The sequence below is a fragment of the Chelonia mydas genome, chromosome 9 (assembly GCF_015237465.2).
Source record: "Chelonia mydas isolate rCheMyd1 chromosome 9, rCheMyd1.pri.v2, whole genome shotgun sequence".
Lineage (NCBI taxonomy): Eukaryota > Metazoa > Chordata > Testudines > Cheloniidae > Chelonia > Chelonia mydas.
The window spans coordinates 17398957-17418270 of record NC_057855.1 but is presented as its reverse complement, the minus strand read 5'-3'; the positions used below and the strand labels follow the sequence as shown (position 1 = coordinate 17418270).

The 19314-nt window shown below is 41.6% G+C and overlaps 1 protein-coding gene across 1 annotated transcript in view; it reads left to right on the top strand.

Annotated features, from left to right (window-relative positions):
• The window catches only part of LOC102947212 (multiple epidermal growth factor-like domains protein 6), a 284176-nt gene that overhangs the window by 231669 nt on the left and 33193 nt on the right, over window positions 1-19314 (top strand). Inside the window, exons 18-24 of the mRNA XM_043522132.1 lie at window positions 326-460; window positions 1311-1436; window positions 3095-3226; window positions 4583-4711; window positions 8729-8860; window positions 10770-10898; window positions 16081-16209. Coding sequence (XP_043378067.1) covers window positions 326-460; window positions 1311-1436; window positions 3095-3226; window positions 4583-4711; window positions 8729-8860; window positions 10770-10898; window positions 16081-16209 — 912 coding nt within the window. The remainder of the gene's footprint in view (window positions 1-325; window positions 461-1310; window positions 1437-3094; window positions 3227-4582; window positions 4712-8728; window positions 8861-10769; window positions 10899-16080; window positions 16210-19314) is intronic.

Genomic DNA, 19314 nt, shown 5'->3' with positions numbered 1-19314 from the left:
TTCTACTGTTATGAAAACCCTCTGCTGTGCTACTCTTAGGCTGTCATTGAAATCTGTATTTAAACATGTCCTTATCCAGTATGTGACTCTGTATTTTGGATGGTGTTTGGAGGGCATCCCATGCGTAATGACCCCTTCTGTGTTTAATGTAAATGTTTAAATTTATGCAATAGTGAACACAGCTAGATTATCAATTATATTTCCTTGTAATGTTTGAATTTCTATGTCAAATATTTTTCTGCCAAATTATCTAGCAACGTTTGTTTCAGTTTTCTCAGCTACTCCTTGTTCTAACATACGTTCTTTGTGCACTCACGTTTTTCAGAGTGTCCGCCTGGCTTTTATGGAGCTGGCTGTAAGCTGAAGTGCAGCTGTTCTGCTGATGCTTTATGTGACCAGGAGACTGGAGACTGCAAGCATCCATGCCCACCAGGTTTCCATGGAGAAAGGTGCCATTTATGTAGGTACCTGGAGGCATATTTCAAAGGGAGGTGTAAAAGTGGATTGAGAAATTCAGCCCTGGGAAACCCAAGTTCAGATACCAAAATTCTAGATATTATGCTAAATTGTTACTGACATAAGTAGGCATGCTTCCAATGAAGCCAACTGTAGTTGTGTATACTGATGCCAGCGGTAAATTTGACCTCTGGTGTATGCTGGTGGTGATGGGCTCAGGTACTAGGGCATCTAGGCAGCATAATCGACCATCAGATGTGGAGAGAGCCACTTTCTGACTCTCTAGACTGGGAGGGGATGTTAGCTCCGTGGCAGATTATGGGTATAGGAAAGAGCACAGAGCTTGGAGGAGTGAAGTTGAGATTCCGTTCCTCCTTTCATTTGAAATGCAATATGTGCTGAATATATTGTGTCAGCTAAAGCCTGCAGACTCCCACTGGTCTGGGAAATGAGTGGAAAATATAAATAAATAATGTAGCAGCTCATTTTAATCCCTGGACAAGAGGCGAGTTCTCTGTCCAATGACATTCTTCCAGAGATGGACAACTGGAAGGAAGTGCAGGATCATCCTGCCTGTCACCTAAAATGAGGATAAAAGATTGAGGATAGTTAAGAATACTTTTTATAGCTCCAAGTAACTTAATATTTCCTTTTAAAGCTTCAGGCCTAGATTTTCCAGAGTTTTATTGCACAGTTAATTAAAGATCACAAATCACTGAGACACTGGCACTAAAATAGATCACTCTGTAGCAGTGCTACCTGGATTAAAATTGCTGTTGGTGAATGCTTCCGAACGCTTCAGAATGTTTTCTTATGATAACCACAGTCCATGTCCTCTGGCTTCTTTTGAACAGCCTGTGGCCCAGGGAAGTTTGGTGCGAACTGCAGGCAGAGCTGTGGCTGTGCAGGAGCACTATGCGACTCAAAGACTGGGGAGTGCATGTGCCCTGCTGGCAGAAGAGGTGCTGCATGTGATCAAGGTATGCTTGATGCTTGGATAGATTATTGTGCAGAGAACTTAACCTTTGTGGAGTTGGAATGGGGAGACTGGGGAGAGGTTAAGTAATTCTAGTGTCCATAAAAACTGGAACAAGGTAACACCTTCTATCTGCAGAATGGACAAGCTCATGTATCCACATGGACTTCATCCGAACTTCATGGAATCCACTCCGAAGCGGTAGGAGTTAGTTCAGTCACCCTGCCCGTTCATTCCATTGTCTCTGCTAAGACTGCCAATAGAGGTGCCTGTTGCAATGGTGATTTGGGTAGGGGCAGGGCTGGTGCTAGACAGGGAGATCAGGGCAGTTGTACTAGACTCGAGCTGTCAGCAGGTCTGTGCTGCTGTGTACACAGTGCCTCCTGCCCGGTTCATGTCTGCTGCAGGGAACAAGTGCAAAGCTCAGAGACAATGTGGAAAGAGGGCCTGGGTATCTCCCTTAGCCATCCTGAAACCAGTAAGGGAAAAGGCAGGGGGGTGGGGGAACAGGTGAGGGAGTAAAAGCATGGGGAAGAAGGGGAAATAACTTCAGGGGTGGGAGGAAGGGAGAAACAAGGCGTAGGGATGGGGAAGAGGCAAGAACATGAAGCTACTGCTACTGGGAACAGTCCTAGAAAACCCTGCTTCCACTTCTTACCTCAGGCATTGGCTATTGCCCTCATGATGAGGACATCTATCCACTCTACTAGGACTGCTGACTTGCTGCCTCATAAATAAAAAATATGGCCTTATGGCTAACGAAAGGATAAGGAGCTGAGAAATCTGGGTTCGGCTCCCATCCCAGTCATCAACTAACTTGTGTACCTCCGGTTTCACCTCATAAAATGGGGATAATGATATATCTCACAGGGGTCCTGGGCATTAATATTGGTAAAGCACTTTGATATCCTCAGATGGAAAGCAGTATGGTAGTGCAGAGAACTACAGTTATAACTGATTCTTTCACACACATCCCCGTTTCTCATTTTCTGATGGACTTCCCCAGACCAACAATATGTGTAATTCTGAGATTTGTGCTTGGATTCCTGATGCTTCACAAATGTTAGCTGAAGGAGAAGGTCAGAGGTCAGTGGTGCGTCTATCCATCGAGAGGAGAAAATAGGAAATTAGAAATCAGCCCAAACCAAATCCCACACCTGAGCACCCTGCTCTTTTCCTAAAGCTCGGATCTCTGCCTAGCTCCTTCCCATCTGATTCTGGCCCTATCGCTGCAGGAAATGCAAAGTGTAGCTCTATACTCTGTGGCGGTGGTGGTGGTGGTGGTGTTGTTTTTTCAAAAATCTCTCTTCCAACTGAGGTTCTCCTTTGCCTCTTCTGTGCTATGTAACCCACTCTTCAGATACATCCAAACCAATCGCAACATTAGTGTGTTGCAAACCATACAGAAATACAGGCCTTTTGTGATGGAGGTTGGAAGTGAGCCTCTGTGTCTCTGTTCAGATGTTTTCTCAAAGGGCTGCAATACAATATTGTGTTGATTTCTTTGGGGGTTTTGTTATGGAAGAGCTGTCGATCCATAGAGATAATTCTCTTTCCAGTTCTGCTTTATTTATTTTTTAAATTCCCTTCGGTAAGAGCTGAAATCTGCAACTGTCTTGAGATAACAAATGGTTCCGTGCTCTTCTTTCTTGTTTCTTATAGATTGCCCTGATGGTCTGTGGGGAGTAGACTGCCAGTTCTTCTGTGAGACCTGTGAGAATGGAGGGAAGTGTAACAAAGTGACTGGAATCTGTGACTGCCCTCTGGGATACACTGGGAAATCCTGTTACCTACGTAAGTCATCAAACTGCATGGGTTTAATAAATAATAAATAATAATAATAAAAAGAAAGTCAATAGAGAAATCAGCCTGAGCACTGATTTTTACCTTCTGTCTATTTTATAAGATATTTGCTGTATTAGGATATGCTAATCAAAGTTTCAAATGCGTTACAAATTGACCAGGATGGATTTGTGGTGTTTGCCAGACAGAGAGAGATTAGAGAGGAATCCAAATGATGAGCTAAACAGCTGCACCAAATAATCATGGAACCATCAGACCAACTGTATGGCAATATGCTAGGCAGAGAGAAAATGACCGCACTAAAAGTAAAATAGGCTGATTTCCAATGGGAGTTGGGTATCTAGCTTCCTTTATGGTCTTTTGAAAATCTCAGCCATAAGGTAACACAGCCTTTGACTTTCTGGTCACCAATTCAAATGTAGTTTATGTTGGTCTTGAAGGAAAGTCATTCCCACCTGGTGGCCGTTTGGTGGTCTCAGTCCAAGCCCTGATGCACTGGTGGCCACATCACCAAACTGCCACCATATGGCATCAATAGGCACATTTGGTATTTAGTTGGTTCCCTCCATTGAGAGATCATGGGCAGAATAGGCTACAATCTTTCCCAAAATGATTCAGTCCAGAGCTGAATTTGAGCAGTTTGGCCAGACAGTATGGGAGAGCTGCCTATGATGTACTGGTTGTGTGACTAAACAGAGGACTTCAGTTGCTACTGAAACACCTAAAGAGGGAGTGGGGGATTATAGAGGCCCCCTACATTCTTCCACTGGGAGTTGAGTTTGCCCCTCCATCCCTACAGAAGAATGTGGGGATTGATCCCTCCCTATATCCTGCATGGATCTTGGGGATCTACCAGAGGCAAGGGCTGCCACTGAACAACAGGCCCCTTTGGTCCCACTCCAGCTCCATGTCCCCCTCTTAGGGAGAGCATTGTCCCAGCTCGTAATATCAAATATGTCATTCAACTTTGGCCATGAATGTCACTGACATTCATAATTCAGGGTGTGGGCCTGTGCACTCCCCGCTTCAGCAGGAGGTTCCCTTTCCATATTTCCATTAACTAACTGATTTATTGGACACGCTATGAAGTTTATGAAGCAACTCCACTAAGTCAGTTGAGTGACTCCCAATGCATGGGATTAGGCTTTATTAAGCCCTGCTCTCTTAGTATATAAACTGCTGATATTTCGCTCATTTTTGTTTTTATTTTCTGTGTTCGGCTAATATCTGATTCAGAAGGCGGAAGGAGGGCAGAACAAGTGAAGTGGTTGCTGTCTCATTTGAAATGACAGCCCATGCTTGAGTTAATATCTAGGTGAAAAATACCATCTGTCTATTTGTTTTCAGCCTGCCCCCATGGTTACTATGGGCAAAACTGTCGGTTGCAGTGCAGCTGTAATAGCAATGCTCGGTGTCACCATGTTACCGGAGAGTGCACATGTCCTCCTGGCTGGAGTGGCCATGACTGCAAACGTCGTAAGTCAGCAATGTATCCTCTGTACTCAAGTTGTGCTGTCTTTCATACACTTAAATGGAAACCAAGGGAACCAAAGCTCTGTTTGTTCTTAGACTTGTCAGACTATTAAACTTTTTAATATATTTTTGCTAATCTTATTGCTTCTGAAATTGTGTATTTATAGATTTATACAGCCTGGGTGGTGATAATCCTTAATTATCTATGTTCATAGTTTTGAAATAGATGACTGATGAAGCACAAAGTGTTCATATAAGCACCTATTTTAACACTATGCATCAATTTTCTGAACACCGACTGTGCCATTAGTATTTTGACTGATAGCCAGTTTTGGTTTACATTTTCAATACGGCTTAGTTTTAAGATTAATTCCCAATCTTTCGCTTTGTCTGGAGGGAAGACTTATCTCAACAAGTGAGCAGCACAGATGGTTTTGTGGCATAATGTCACTCCCTAACTTGTGAATGTAAATGCTGTGTGAAATTCTGCTCTCTCTTACAACACAGTACAATAATAATACCTAGCTCTTATATAGAGTTTTTCAACAGTAGATCTCAAAGTGCTTCCCAGTCTTCAATGTATTTATCCACACAACTCCCCGGTGAGTTAGGGAAAAGTGTTATTATTCGTATTTTACAGATGGGGAACTGAGGCATAAATTGTTAAACTATTTAGGCATTGCTGTGCTCAGCGTTTAGGAGGCGACATATCATTTTCAAAAGGGATTTAGACACTTAGGAGTCTAAATCCCATTGACTGTCGCACATGACCAGCTGCAGTAACACACTATTAGTTCTTTTTATTATCATCAACATCATTGTAAAATGGAGTAGATTTTGTTCCTGGGCTGGTAAACTGTCATGCTGATACAACAAGGATGATTTTAGAACCACAGCAGTTCTGATAATGCACAGATTGTGGCAAATCTCCATTACTTCCATTTGTGCTAAATATTTTCCAATGAAACTGAAACTTCATGGCAAATTTTTCCATTGATTTTGCAGACTTCAGTCATTTTGATTCTGGTTTTGATAAATTCCACCCCTTCTCTTAAAGCAATGGGTGATTTTTCTATTCTGGATATATTGGCAAAATTGAGGGTGGGGTTTGAGAAGGAACTTTCAACCTTTCCCAGGAACCCAGGGAAAACTCAAAGTGTTTTCGTGTTTAAATATAATACATATGTTTCTGGAAAATTGAAAAGTGTCCTCCCTTTTTGGGTCACTACACAGTAGAGCTGGTCAAAAAAAGGTAAATACATTTCACATAATGACAGGTTTCAGAGTAGCAGCTGTGTTAGTCTGTATTCACAAAATGAAAAGGAGTACTAGTGGCACCTTAGAGACTAACAAATTTATTTGAGCATAAGCTTTCGTGAGCTACAGCTCACTTCATCGGATGCATTCAGTGGAAAATACAGTGGGGAGATTTATATACATAGAGAACATGAAACAATGGGTGTTACCATACTCACTGTAACCAGAGTGATCACTTAAGGTGAGCTATTACCAGCAGGAGAGCGGGGGTGGGAGGGACCTTTTGTAGCGATAATCAAGGTGGGCCATTTCCAGCAGTTGACAAGAACATCTGAGGAAAAGTGGGGGGTTAAACATGGGGAAATAGTTTTACTTTGTGTAATGACCCATCCACTCACAGTCTCTATTCAAGCCTAAGTTAATTGTATCCAGTTTGCAAATTAATTCCAGTTCAGCAGTCTCTCCTTGGAGTCTGTTTTTGAAGGTTTGTTGTTGAAGTATTGCCACTTTTAGGTCTGTAAATCGAGTGACCAGAGAGATTGAAGTGTTCTCCAACTGGTTTTTGAATGTTATAATTGTTGATGTCTGATTTGTGTCCATTTATTCTTTTACATAGAAACTGTCCAATTTGACCAATGTACATGGCAGAGGGGCATTGCTGGCACATGATGGCATATGTCACATTGGTAGATGTGCAGGTGAACGAGCCTCTGATAGTGTGGCTGATGTGATTAGGCCCTATGATGGTGTCCCCTGAATAGATATGTGGACACAGTTGGCAACGGGCTTTGTTGCAAGGATAGGTTCCTGGGTTAGTGGTTCTGTTGTGTGGTGTGTGGTTGCTGGTGAGTATTTGCTTCAGGTTGGGGGGCTGTCTGTAAGCAAGGACTGGCCTGTCTCCCAAGATCTGTGAGAGTGATGGGTCATCCTTCAGGGTAGGTTGTAGATCCTTGATGATGCGTTGGAGAGGTTTTAGTTGGGAGCTGAAGGTGTTGGCTAGTGGCGTTCTGTTATTTTCTTTGTTGGGCCTGTCCTGTAGTAGGTGACTTCTGGATACTCTTCTGGCTCTGTCAACAAAGCCCGTTGCCAACTGTGTCCACATATCAATGCCCCTCTGCCATGTACATTGGTCAAACTGGACAGTCTCTACATAAAAGAATAAATGGACACAAATCAGACGTCAACAATTATAACATTCAAAAACCAGTTGGAGAACACTTCAGTCTCTCTGGTCACTCGATTACAGACCTAAAAGTGGCAATACTTCAACAACAAACCTTCAAAAACAGACTCCAAGGAGAGACTGCTGAATTGGAATTAATTTGCAAACTGGATACAATTAACTTAGGCTTGAATAGAGATTGTGAGTGGATGGGTCATTACACAAAGTAAAACTGTTTCCCCATGTTTATCCCCCCCACCCCCCACTGTTCCTCAGACGTTCTTGTCAACTGCTGGAAATGGCCCACCTTGATTATCACTACAAAAGATCCCCCCCACCCCCTGCTCTCCTGCTGGTAATAGCTCACCTTAAGTGATCACTCTCGTTACAGTGTGTATGGTAACACCCATTGTTTCATGTCCTTCTATGTATATAAATCTCCCCACTGTATTTTCCACTGAATGCATCCAATGAAGTGAGCTGTAGCTCACGAAAGCTTATGCGCAAATAAATTTGTTCATCTCTAAGGTGCCACAAGTACTCCTTTTCTTTTTACATTTCACATAGAATTTCAAAAGAAATTACACTTTTTCATCTAATTCAAAATGTTCCATGAAAATTTTCATTTTTGGACTGAAAACCTCAAACTTTCAGAAATCTGTTTGTTTCATTTTGGAGTGCGAAAAACATTCTTTAAAAAAGTCTCACCTTTTTCCAGAGGAAAGTAAAAACGAAAGTGAAAAGGGTGTCTTTTCCCCCAATTAAATGCATTTTTTTCCAAAAAATTTCTCCCAATGTGAGAACTTCTCTCTACACAAAAATGAATAAGCCGTATGCAAAGTAACAGTGGTCAAAATTTGCAAAGTTCAGTGTCTAGAATTAGTCACCTAAATCTACATTTAAGCATTCAAATCAGTGTCCTGATTTTCAGAAATGCTGAGTAAGTGCATCACCCATTGACTTCATTTGAAATTCACAGATCCCTAGATGTTTAAGGCCATAAGGGACTATTGGATCATCTAGGCTAATCTCCTGTATAACACAGGCCGTAGGATTTCATCCAGTTACATCTGTAGTCAGCCCCAAAACTTATTCGACTAAAGCATTTCTTCCAGAAAAGCATTCAGTCTTGATCTGAAGAGTTCAAAAGATGGAGAATCCACCACTTCCCTTGGTAGTGTGCTCCAATTTGTCATCACCCTGTCTGTTAAAAACATGTGCTTTATTTCTAATTTGAAATATGTCTGGCTTTTAACTTCTAGTCATTGATTCTTGATTATGCCTTTCTCTGATAAGTTAAAGAGCCCTTTAGTACCTGGTATTTTCTCTCCATGGAGGAGTACTCATCATTTCTGAATGTTAAATCACTTTGATCTAGTCGCTTTAATATCAGTTTATGCACTGGGGTAAACCAGTATAACTCCATTTACTTCAGTGGACCGATGCCTATTTACCCCAGCAGAAGATCTGGCCCTAAACATCTGGGTTTGAAAATGTTGGCTATTGTAACTATTTTCTAATCTCCCATCCAAATATAACACTGCCTGCTCCCTCAAGCATGCAGTTCAGTCTCAATCAAATGTTGTTGTGTTGCTTCGCAGCTTGTGATGCTGGCCGTTGGGGAGAGCACTGTGAAAGCTTGTGTGTCTGCAATAACAGTGACGGTAGCTGTGACCCAGTCACTGGGATTTGTTTCTGTGAAGCAGGATACTCTGGGAAACACTGTGAGCAGAGTAAGTGCAAGAGCATCAAAGTGGGGAATTCAAGGTGATCAAAATCAAAAATTGTTTTTCCTTTTGATTATTTTTAGGAAGGCATCCACATTGGAGTTCTCCATAGATAGGAGAATGCACATTTTTCAGGAGGCTCAGATTTCAGCAGTGCTAGACAGGTTAATTAATCATTTGGATTCCAGGAGAGTTATTTTCAGAATAGTTTTGAATTGAACAGCTACTTTGGCAATTGCACTTCATGTTAGGGTGATTGAATTGCATATATCTGCATCTTTGCTCCCTCATGTAAGATTTTAAGTTATTTGCCTTTTCTTCCAAAACTCCTTTGGAGCTCAGGCAGATAGAAATAGTTTACATGTCCACAATGGACGCAAACATAGATATGCTGATATCCTCCCTGCATCATAGCCCATATTCTGATACTAATCTCTTTCCCAAAATACACCTCAGGTAATACCAACTGTAAAAACATCATACAATGTGAACTCCTGTAAGGGGCAAGATTCCTTCCTGCCCCAGTCATGCCCTAAAGCATGAGATTTGAACACTGCATCTTGCCATCCCTAACTACAAATGCCATTGTAGGTCCAAAAATTATTCAGCTTCAAAGTCCAGCTGCCATATTTTACCTCATGACACTAGTTTTGTGGGCAGTACTTATGTTATTCACAATGTCTTCATGATGGGAGAAAGGAATAAACAAAAAGAAAGAGAGAAACACCAAGAGGAAGGCAGATTAAAAAGGGGAGAATGAAATATCGTATATTATGTTGGGCCTGCTCATTTGCTTCCTTCTCAAGATACTTGCATACCACAGTGATAGGAGCCTTAGATATTCCTAAACTAACTAGTTATTTATTGTACCTCCAGTTACAGATTCATCTTTGAAAGCCCACATCATATTGTTTCTTGGGCTCTGTGATATTTTCCAGACTGCCTAAAAATGACTTTGTTAATACAAATGTTGAAGTCCTTCCATTTTAAAGGGATCTGGCAGATATCTACACAACTCATTTCAAAATAAGTTAGCAAGACCTATAAACTGCCAGAGAAGCCCTGCATTATTGTGTCTAGGCTAAGCTATCACTACCATTCAGCTCTGTCTAAAGTGTGTCTAATGTAAATTAGCCAGCTGGCCCTATTTTAATTGATTTTTCTATAGCCCTGGAGGATATTATTTACAGGCTGAAGTGGGTGTTTTTTCCTTGAGATAGTGAGTAAGATACCAGTCTCTCCTTTCAACTCCCAACAATTACTGCTATGAAAATCTAAGTCTCTTATCCATCTCCCAGATGTAATGTTTTGGCTTGAATGTTTCCAAGCGGAGCATGTAAGTAGGGCATGCAGCTTTCAGTCTGGAGCTTTCCGGAGGAGGTCACCCTGTTTAACATTCCCTCTCACTTACCTGGGTTCTACTGTGGAATCTGGATTGCAGAAAAAAAGTTGGCGGGGGGAGGAAATGGGTTTTAAGAGCAACATTAGGAATTTTGCATGGCTTATCCCCATCCCAGCAGGTGAGCTCTCATGGGATTTGGGCAAATAAGTGAGTCTAAACTGGTGTGTGGTACACATCAAATCAGAAACTAGGAATTTGGGAGTTGTAATTTTTGCAACTGTACACTTTGTTGTTGTTCTGTGTAGTATACAGAACTGACTGCATCCCTGAGATCTCTCTTTTCCCTTAAAATATACCTTAATATAAAGCAGCATAAGCTTCCTGCAGCAGCCAACATCTCAAAGAGAACAGCGAATGTTAACTGTTTTCAGGGTATAGAGACAAATTTTGGCCCTCCCCTTGTGAACAGAAAAGGTTCAAAAGTGCTTTAGAATTGCAAACTGATCGTCAGTTGTACTACAGGGATCTATACCAGATTCAGCTCAACATCCAGCTTTTATTCTTTCTGTCCAGGATGCCCTAAGGGAACCTTTGGGCCAAATTGTAAGTCCAGCTGTCCGTGCCAGAATGGAGCTGCCTGTGATCATGTGAGTGGAGCCTGTACTTGTGCGACTGGCTGGACAGGAACTTTTTGTGAAAAAGGTACATTCTCCCCCTACCCTTTCATTTCTTGGCAGATGTTTCTCACAGATCATTGTAGCGCTGGTTGTATAATCAGCGGGACCTGATCTAGGTAAACCATGCAACTGAACTGTGACAGCCTAATTAAATTTTATAACCCAGATCAGCAGGGTACTTAAGCACTTGCCTAACATTAAGTTTGTGACTTGTTGGGACTCCTTATGTGCTTACGAACCTTGTTGAATTGGAGCGTTTCTGAAGAAAGTCTTCCTGCTTTAACACAGAGAAAAAACGTTGCTCCACTTTTGAATTCTTTCATTGTCCCCATGGCACTTATAATATTATCTTTGAATAAAACATCTCTCCCCCCCACCCCCCAATAAGCTGTTTAAGGAGATACAGGCTTCTAACGTTAAAGTCTACCACTGCATCTGTTATCACCTAGTAACTTGCTAACATGAAGTAACAATTATTTTGGATTGGATTTCGTACATATATTATAATTGATCAGTTGCATGTTCTTGTGATGTTGTTTTCACGCCATAAACTATGCAGAGAGTAAAAAAAAGAAAGGTCTATTGGCTGGGATACAGTAAAAATAATGTGTAAGTCATCTGTCATTTTGCCGAAATATCTGAATTTGATTTGTTGCACATTTTACAGACAATGATCATTAAACCAAGCCTTGGCTGTTTTGTTTCACATGCAAAATTATCAGCTAGTTTAGGTAGATAAAAATGTGTGTGTGTTAGAATGAGACAGATTAACCACTTGTGCATCTATTGCCCTCTAGTGGAAATGAAAGCACTTTGCAGCTTCTGTGCTATAACAGAATATTCAACAGACTACAAATTGTGGAAATTGCACATATTATTTCCTTTTTCATTCTGTCGAGGAAGTGTTAAAAGACAAGAAACAGTCTGAGTTCTGCTGGAGAAACTTGTGAGGTAATTTGTGAACACTGTGCAAGGCTCTTTTTCAAAATAACTTATCCATGCCTTATTTTTATTACTCAGTTCTTTTTTCTGTCTTAAAGAAAGAATTTGCTGAATCCATAAAAGAGACATGAATCCTCAGACTTATGCATGAAAAATTAAAAACCATAAAATGGAAAAAATGGCCTTTTTTCCTTACAGCCTTTTTCTTATAGCTCTCCATAAGATCTTACAGCACCCCGCTGGGCAGTCCGAACAATACAATACTCCACTGATTAGAGCAAGGTGATTTTTTTTCAGCAATAGTAAAGTTGCCAAAGGGTTTTTCAGGATCCTGAAACCATTCATGAATTTGGATCAAACTTGGCGAATAGTTTGAGCAAAAGAATTAGAGGAAAACAAATGTAGGAAATGTTGAAGTTTCATTTCAGTGTTTTCAAAATGAACCATTTTGGCATTTCATTTTCAAACACTGATTCACCAGAGCCTGGAATGGAGCTCAAGCTTCCTGAGTCTCACCAATCCTCAGCTGTCAGCAAATGTCTGTGAAACCCACTGGCAAAATGTGTCTCACCCCTCTCGTGCTGGTGGTCCACATGGAGTGTGACTCTTCTTGGGGTGCCCAGAACTGGGAGTCATCTTGTTACCCTCTTGCCTCAGCAAGAGAAAGACTTGCTTGTCCTTAATGGCTCCCTGACACCACCAGTCTGTTAGTCACCCAAATAATCATGGATCAGTGTTCATGTCATGCTCCCTGTCAGTACCCAGCCCAAGACAGGGAAACTAATGATGGAACCAGCGGACCAAATTCGGTGATGTATCCTGGTCACATGCCACCTGAGGCACATTGAGTATATACTAAAAAGAAAAGGGCTCTGCCAGCCCTCACTGTACCTTGCAGGTAACAGTCGGTGCACCCCAGCCCCTCTGAAAGTGTCCCCCTGTAGTATCCAACCCCCTTTCACTGCACACTCACGGAAATTACCAGATTTGCAGTCCCCAAAAGAACAATGTACACACAGCTTGACTGGTACAACTCAGGATCAGGTCCTTTATAACTTCACAGCACTGAAATATGGTGAAAACAATCATAAATTTATTATAAATATAAACTTTGCTTTAGGTGTGACAAGCTACTTTAGTTTAGCCTGTTAAAGTTATCTCCCAGCAGTTCCAACTAACAAAGCAGGGATCCTCCTGTCATAAATGGAAAAAGCGCTGTTCTTTTTGCTTCCCCGGTGAAGGATAAAAGGGATATCCTTTTGCTTTCTTCTTATATCCCAAAATCCACTGTTTTGATCCTAGAGACAGGATGACACCGTTCCCCTGTGCTTTACTCCCCAGTATACTGGTTTACCATCCTCATGTTGATGTTGTATGCAAAAAGACTTCCTTTGCGTTGGCTTACAATGCTTATTTTTCACGTAAATCAAGGCAGACAGATGAATCTATGTCCTTTTGTCTGGCAAAATCTATTTGCCAACCCTGTCTGGGACACAGACTCAAAAACTTATTTTCAGTATTTGGGGAAGGTATTTCTTGTACGCTGAGTCCTACACACTACTGGAACTTAATAAACAATAATATGCAGTATACAGTGATTCAGTTAGGAGTTGAAACCACATGCAGTAATTTCTAATTTGCAGCTTGATATCGGCTTGCCCACCAAATAAAAATAAACAGAAGGCTGACTAATACTTCTTGACTGTTTGACACCGATATATGTTCTATTTCCCCATTTCTCTGAGACAGCATGTGTTTGGAAGGTACAGTAAGTCTCAAAGCATCCATGCAACCTTGAAGAAGCTACAGGCTGGACTGACTGAAGAAGAGAATTGCCATTCCACTTGGAGTAAATGAGCCAGTTGTGTTCAGAAATCATGTGTTCAGAAAACCAAGCTGCCACTGTCAAGGCAAAGTGAGCTTCCAAATCAGACCTTGCACTGTGCTACTGTAACACCAACAGATCCCGGTGGTTGGCAGGCGGGATCAAACCTGAGGCCCAGTGCATGAGCCTCTTCTGTATGAGCTAAAAACCAACTGCCTTTTAGCTGAGGGTGTAGAGCAAACTCGTTAATCTCTCTCTCTAAGTGGTCTCAGTGCCACTCGATGGGACAGAGCACCACACCCAGCAGGTGTGTGGGTTACACCACCAGTACTACCTTTTGCCACCAGAGAACTTACATTCACTTTCTATTTTAGTCCACTGTTGTCTACAGATATTGTACTGGATTTCGTTGTATTATAGGCAGGGTAGGTAGCAACACTCTTTTACAAAGACCCCATTTTCAGTTGCAACAGCAATGGAAGAATTAGATTTCTCACCAATACATCAAGCCTAATGGTGAGAAATGGAGGGGCTGGCAGGTGGAGGAATAAGAGGTGGGGGGCAGAGCATGGGAAACTGGGACTGATGGGGCAAAGAGACTGGGACTGCAATGAGAAGGCCAGCAGGATGTTGAGGACTGGGGATAGTGAGACAAGAACACTGGAACAAGGAACCAGCCGTACATGGATGGGAGGTGGTGGGGAAGAGACAGGACTGGGACGGGGTCAGAAGGTCTCTGTCCACTAGAGAACGCATCCCTCCAGAACCTGGAATGGAACACAAGATTCCTGAGTCTCAACATTCCTCTGTTGCCATCTTTGAAACCCACTGGCAAAGTGTGTCTGATCTCCCTCCAGTGACTGCTCCAGACAGAGGATAACAATCTCTTATTGCTATCAGTTACTCAGTTAGCTCATGTGGCAGAAGTCTATGCTGTAGATCTAAAGGTTCCAACCATGTTGATGATCCATGCAGATGTCAGTATGATTCCACATGATGGAATTCCTGTGGGGGGATTTGTTTGTGCATTGGGTGGTTTCTTTTTTTAAAAAAATAGAAAGTTGTACCCACACAACTTTTGTACACACAAAATCTCATTTTACCGATGGGGAACCGAGGCACAGAGGTTAAGGTAAAAAGTGTCCACCAATATAGGGGTGCTGTCAAATTTGATTCATTAATGTTTGTTAAGCACTCAGACATTATAGTGATAGGCATCATAGAAAAGCTTATGAGGAAATTAATAATTCTGTAGGGTTTAAATGGTGTGCAGTAAGTAAAGCCTAGTGCCACACATTGAGCAATGTGGATAAAACAAAATATTGCATAGCTACTCATTCAGTGTCCATCCAGTATACTGAATGAGGGAGAGGTCCTGTGGAAAAATTGGACATATTCATATAATTAAAACTGCATTATAATGCAGATACATGAGGGGGCTGAATTAAGGTTGGACAGGCAGCCTTAATTCTGTCGCTTCCTAACTTTTGAGACTTTGACTATGCAACCTTAGCATTCTTTTAGCATAGTATTTTGCGCATAATATGAATATAGAAACCTCTTGGCCACTGAGACAATCATTGACAGTTTATTCTCACTATGCCAAGTGTTCCTTATTGGTGCATACATAGCCTGAATCAGCAGGTCTAATCTTTCTCACACTCTGCAAGTGTATATATTGAATCTCTGTGGTGCCCTGAAGAGGCCCTGCCACGTTTAGTTGCTCTTGATGTTCTTTGCCAATGTGAATTATCTGCCTCTTCTAGCAAGTTTTTCCTGTAAACACTGAACTACAATAATATATCTTATATTTGTTTTGTAAAACTCCTTAGAAATATGGCAGGACAGTCAACTGGATCGTATGTCCCCAAGTCTAAAGATAAGGAGATGGGACAAGGATGGTCTTCTAGACTTTGTGTTATACAGAATTGCCTGACCTCTTGAGATCCACCTTATCTCCACATGTATCTCACATAGAACTGGGAAGTCTTTCCTCTTTTTAGTCTATTCACCTTTTTCTTCACAGCTCCTTTTAATAACATAACAACTGGTTTATGTGAATTCACATTCATTAACTCTCTAGTCTTGTGGTTTTGGATTATAGGCTCAGCTGCATTTCCCTATGTCGTAATCTGTACAACAGTATAATATGTGCAAAATAATAATCAGGGTCCATACACCCCAAATTGTGGGACATGCACAATAATGGGACTCGTGTGTGGATTTCCCCATGCACTGCTTTTCAGTTTTAACCTTTAATGGGACACAGGCTCCCAAGTATAATTTCAAATTGACAGTATAACTAAAAAGGGCACCAACTAAAAGTTTTCCCATGTACAGAATTTCCAGAAGGCAAGAGCTGGAGTTTGCTGTTTGCCAGACAGTTGTGTAAAGAAATGGGAACTGCTTTTTATAAAACCCACCTTTTTTCCATTTTTAGCTTGTCCAGCTGGATTTTTTGGAGTTGACTGCCACCAGGTGTGTGAATGCAAGAATGCAGCTCACTGCGACCACATCATAGGAACATGCCAGTGCCTCCCTGGCTGGGTGGGAGCCAAGTGTGACCAACGTACGTATAACAGCAATGATCCCAGCAAAGCTGTGGCAAAGCTCACAAAAGTCCGTCTTCCTAACTCTAAAAATTGCTCCTTATTAGGCGTAGAAGAACCTAGTAAGTTAGATAGATAAGTCATACTTCTTTCCAGAGATGCCATAAATGGAAACAGTTTTTTTGGTTGGCATGCAAATATTCTGTTATTTCCTTTTACTGCCATTGCAATACATCAAACATTGTAAGTGTTTCACAGTACGTCCCATTTGTTTTTAGATAGCACAGTTGTGTCCTGTAATATGTTAACCGAACTTTTCATTTCTATTAAGTGTTAAACAGCAAAATGTTACTCCCATGTTTCTGGTGAGTCTTATCAAATTGCCAATTATAAGATTACAAAAGCACACTGTGGAAAAAAATCATAGCAGGGATTGTTTTGCTATTAAGGTGGAGTGGGGTGGGGGGGCTTTATCATTAATTTTTAGAAATGTCATTTGCAAAAAAGGTAAGTTCCTGGAATTTCACAAACAAGAATGAACTGTCCCACTTAACAATGTAGCTTCTGTGGTGGTTGCTTTGTTTCTGTTTTGAATAGACATTATTGCTGGATCCTCTAATAAATCTGCCAGCAAATCTGATGGAAAGTCATTCTTTTCCTTATCTTCATAGCATCATTTGCAGGCATCACTGAGCCTTGTTGTTTGAAAAAATCAGTGATGGTGTTTTCTTTTCCAGATTAATTTTTTATTTAAGCTTTAATCCTTCAAACACTGAGGATGAATCCTGACCCCAGTGACTTCAACTGAGCCAGGATTTCACCCTGAAAGTACAGTATAATCATCTTCTGCAGACAGCACCGTGGAGCTCAGAACAATTTATACTCATCCATAGCAGCATCGCACAATAAATCGATTCTTATTGTTTGTGGAGGCCTGTACAGGGGTCCTTTGACCCACAAATGTCATGATTCTCTCAGCTAGAAGTTTATAGTTTATTTAATACACTTATTTGACAAACACCTCCATTTTGTCACCCTCCTGCAAACTCCAACCACCTTAATGACCAAACCTGACTGCAACCTTTGCAGACATGCACCCTGATTTGACCACCCCTATTCCAGCTCAACCCCCACAGTGGCCTGCTGTCATGGGACATGCAACAACAAAACACTCTTGCTACCTCTACCTACCTTGCCATATCCCACCTCTTTCCTGCAATTCCCTCTGTACACACAAGCTCACACATCCTCCCTTCTATCTAAAGATCCTCTCCCACAACCTCCCCCATCCCTGTTCGGACGAGTCCCCTGACTTCAGGGACAATGTTGTTGAACCTTTCTGCTGTCCTCCCACCTACTTTCCAAACAATCCGTCAGTGCCTCCACCCAGTTACTTTTCCTCCTACAAACACCTGGACCAGCTATTCCACCTTCAGTTTAATGTATTAAAATTCTTCATGTCAATGGTAATCTCTCTTGCTACCCTGTTTATAGGTTAATCAACAGGCTTTGTGAAATATAGTGCCATTGAAATATGTCTGTGCTGTTTGGGAGCAGAGGTGTTGCTGAGTGGGTGTGTTGCTTGTTTCTTGGTTGCAGTCCATGTACACTGCCCTTCAAAAGATCCACAAAGTTAACAATCCGTCAGCTTCGCTCTTGACTGCTCTGTAAACTGTATTAAAAATGGGAAGCTTTGTTCCTACATATTTTATTAAATTCAATTAAGAAATGAGGCCCTTTGTCATAGGCCTCACATGTCCCCCTTCATCTTCCTAGCAAAGTCTACTGGGATTACGTAAGAAAGCAACTATTTATTCTCTTGCACTGGAACCATTAAAGCTTTATGCTGCCCTTGATTTATCCCTTGTGCTAGTTAAGACACCAAAGGCTTCAAGACTCCTTTTGCCTGCAAAAGAGTAAGGTCAAATAACAATGCAAAGGGGTGACCTGTTTCTTTCTTAGCTAAACAATGTATCATCATCTAGTAATGCCGTGTACTGTGTGGATGACTTTGCAGGTTTGGCCAAAGGTTGCTAATAATAATAACAATAATAATAAACAGTGCATTTTTCCAGGTCATCTAACCACAGATATGATTATATTTATATCAGGGCTGCTGTTGAGAGCCTTGGTAATGGGGAAGAGGGCTAAAGTTTGGAGGAACCTAACTAAGACAGAAATAGAGTTGATCTAAGACTTAGCAGTATTAAGAGCTGCTGGCCTTGGGAAGTCCCAGTGTGCAGATGAGAAAGCTTTCAGAATTATTGACAAGACAGGATGCAACCTATCTGAAGAGAACATGTAAACAAGGAGGGTTAAATAAATGAGTCTGACTTGTTCTTTCTCTCTGCCAAGAGTAGTGGCCTGCAAGTCAGTTTGAAATCTGTGCTTGCTTTGTGTCAAACACTAGCAACATTTACCAGCATCGATCACGACTAAAGTTCACTTATTTCCAGAAGTTTAACTTGAGATGCCAAGTTCCCTGAGGAATGAAGTGGCTGATTCAACTGAGGGATCTTTCCGGTAGCTCTAGAAGTTGCTAATATCGGTAACTCAAGGGTTGATTAATCCTGCCTTCTGCCCATACACAGTGTGGTAGGGGGAAAAGCCATGGGAAGCTTCTGACCCACACAGCTCTGCACAAGCAGAATGGCAAGATCCCTCCTACAGGCCAGGACACTTTGAGTGCATGTCTGGTGAGTGCACCTGCACAGCTTCCACAAAGGATGTGGGATGGTTAGCTAGGCACATCCAATCAGCTCTAGTGCACATGCTGCCATCAACAGCAAGCACTACACAGTGCTTCGGGCCAGAGGAGCAATAAGCAAATTGTTAAGCTATCCTGCTCTGGATCTACAAGCTGGCTTTTGCACTGGGTGTGCAGCCAGCTCCATTCTACCCCCAGGTACGGGTGAGATATTGTCCACCTGTAAATCTTTTAAAACAATGGCACCTATCGAAGAGGAAGAAACCGTTTTAAGATTTGGATCCATTGTACTGTTTGTCCTACTGCTCCAAACAGTATAATTTAAGCCTTGCAGAAAGTACTCTGACCCCTGCTCTGCTGGGGGCATTCACACATGCCTCTTTGCCTTTGTTCTGTGTTGCGTATTTGTGCTGGCATT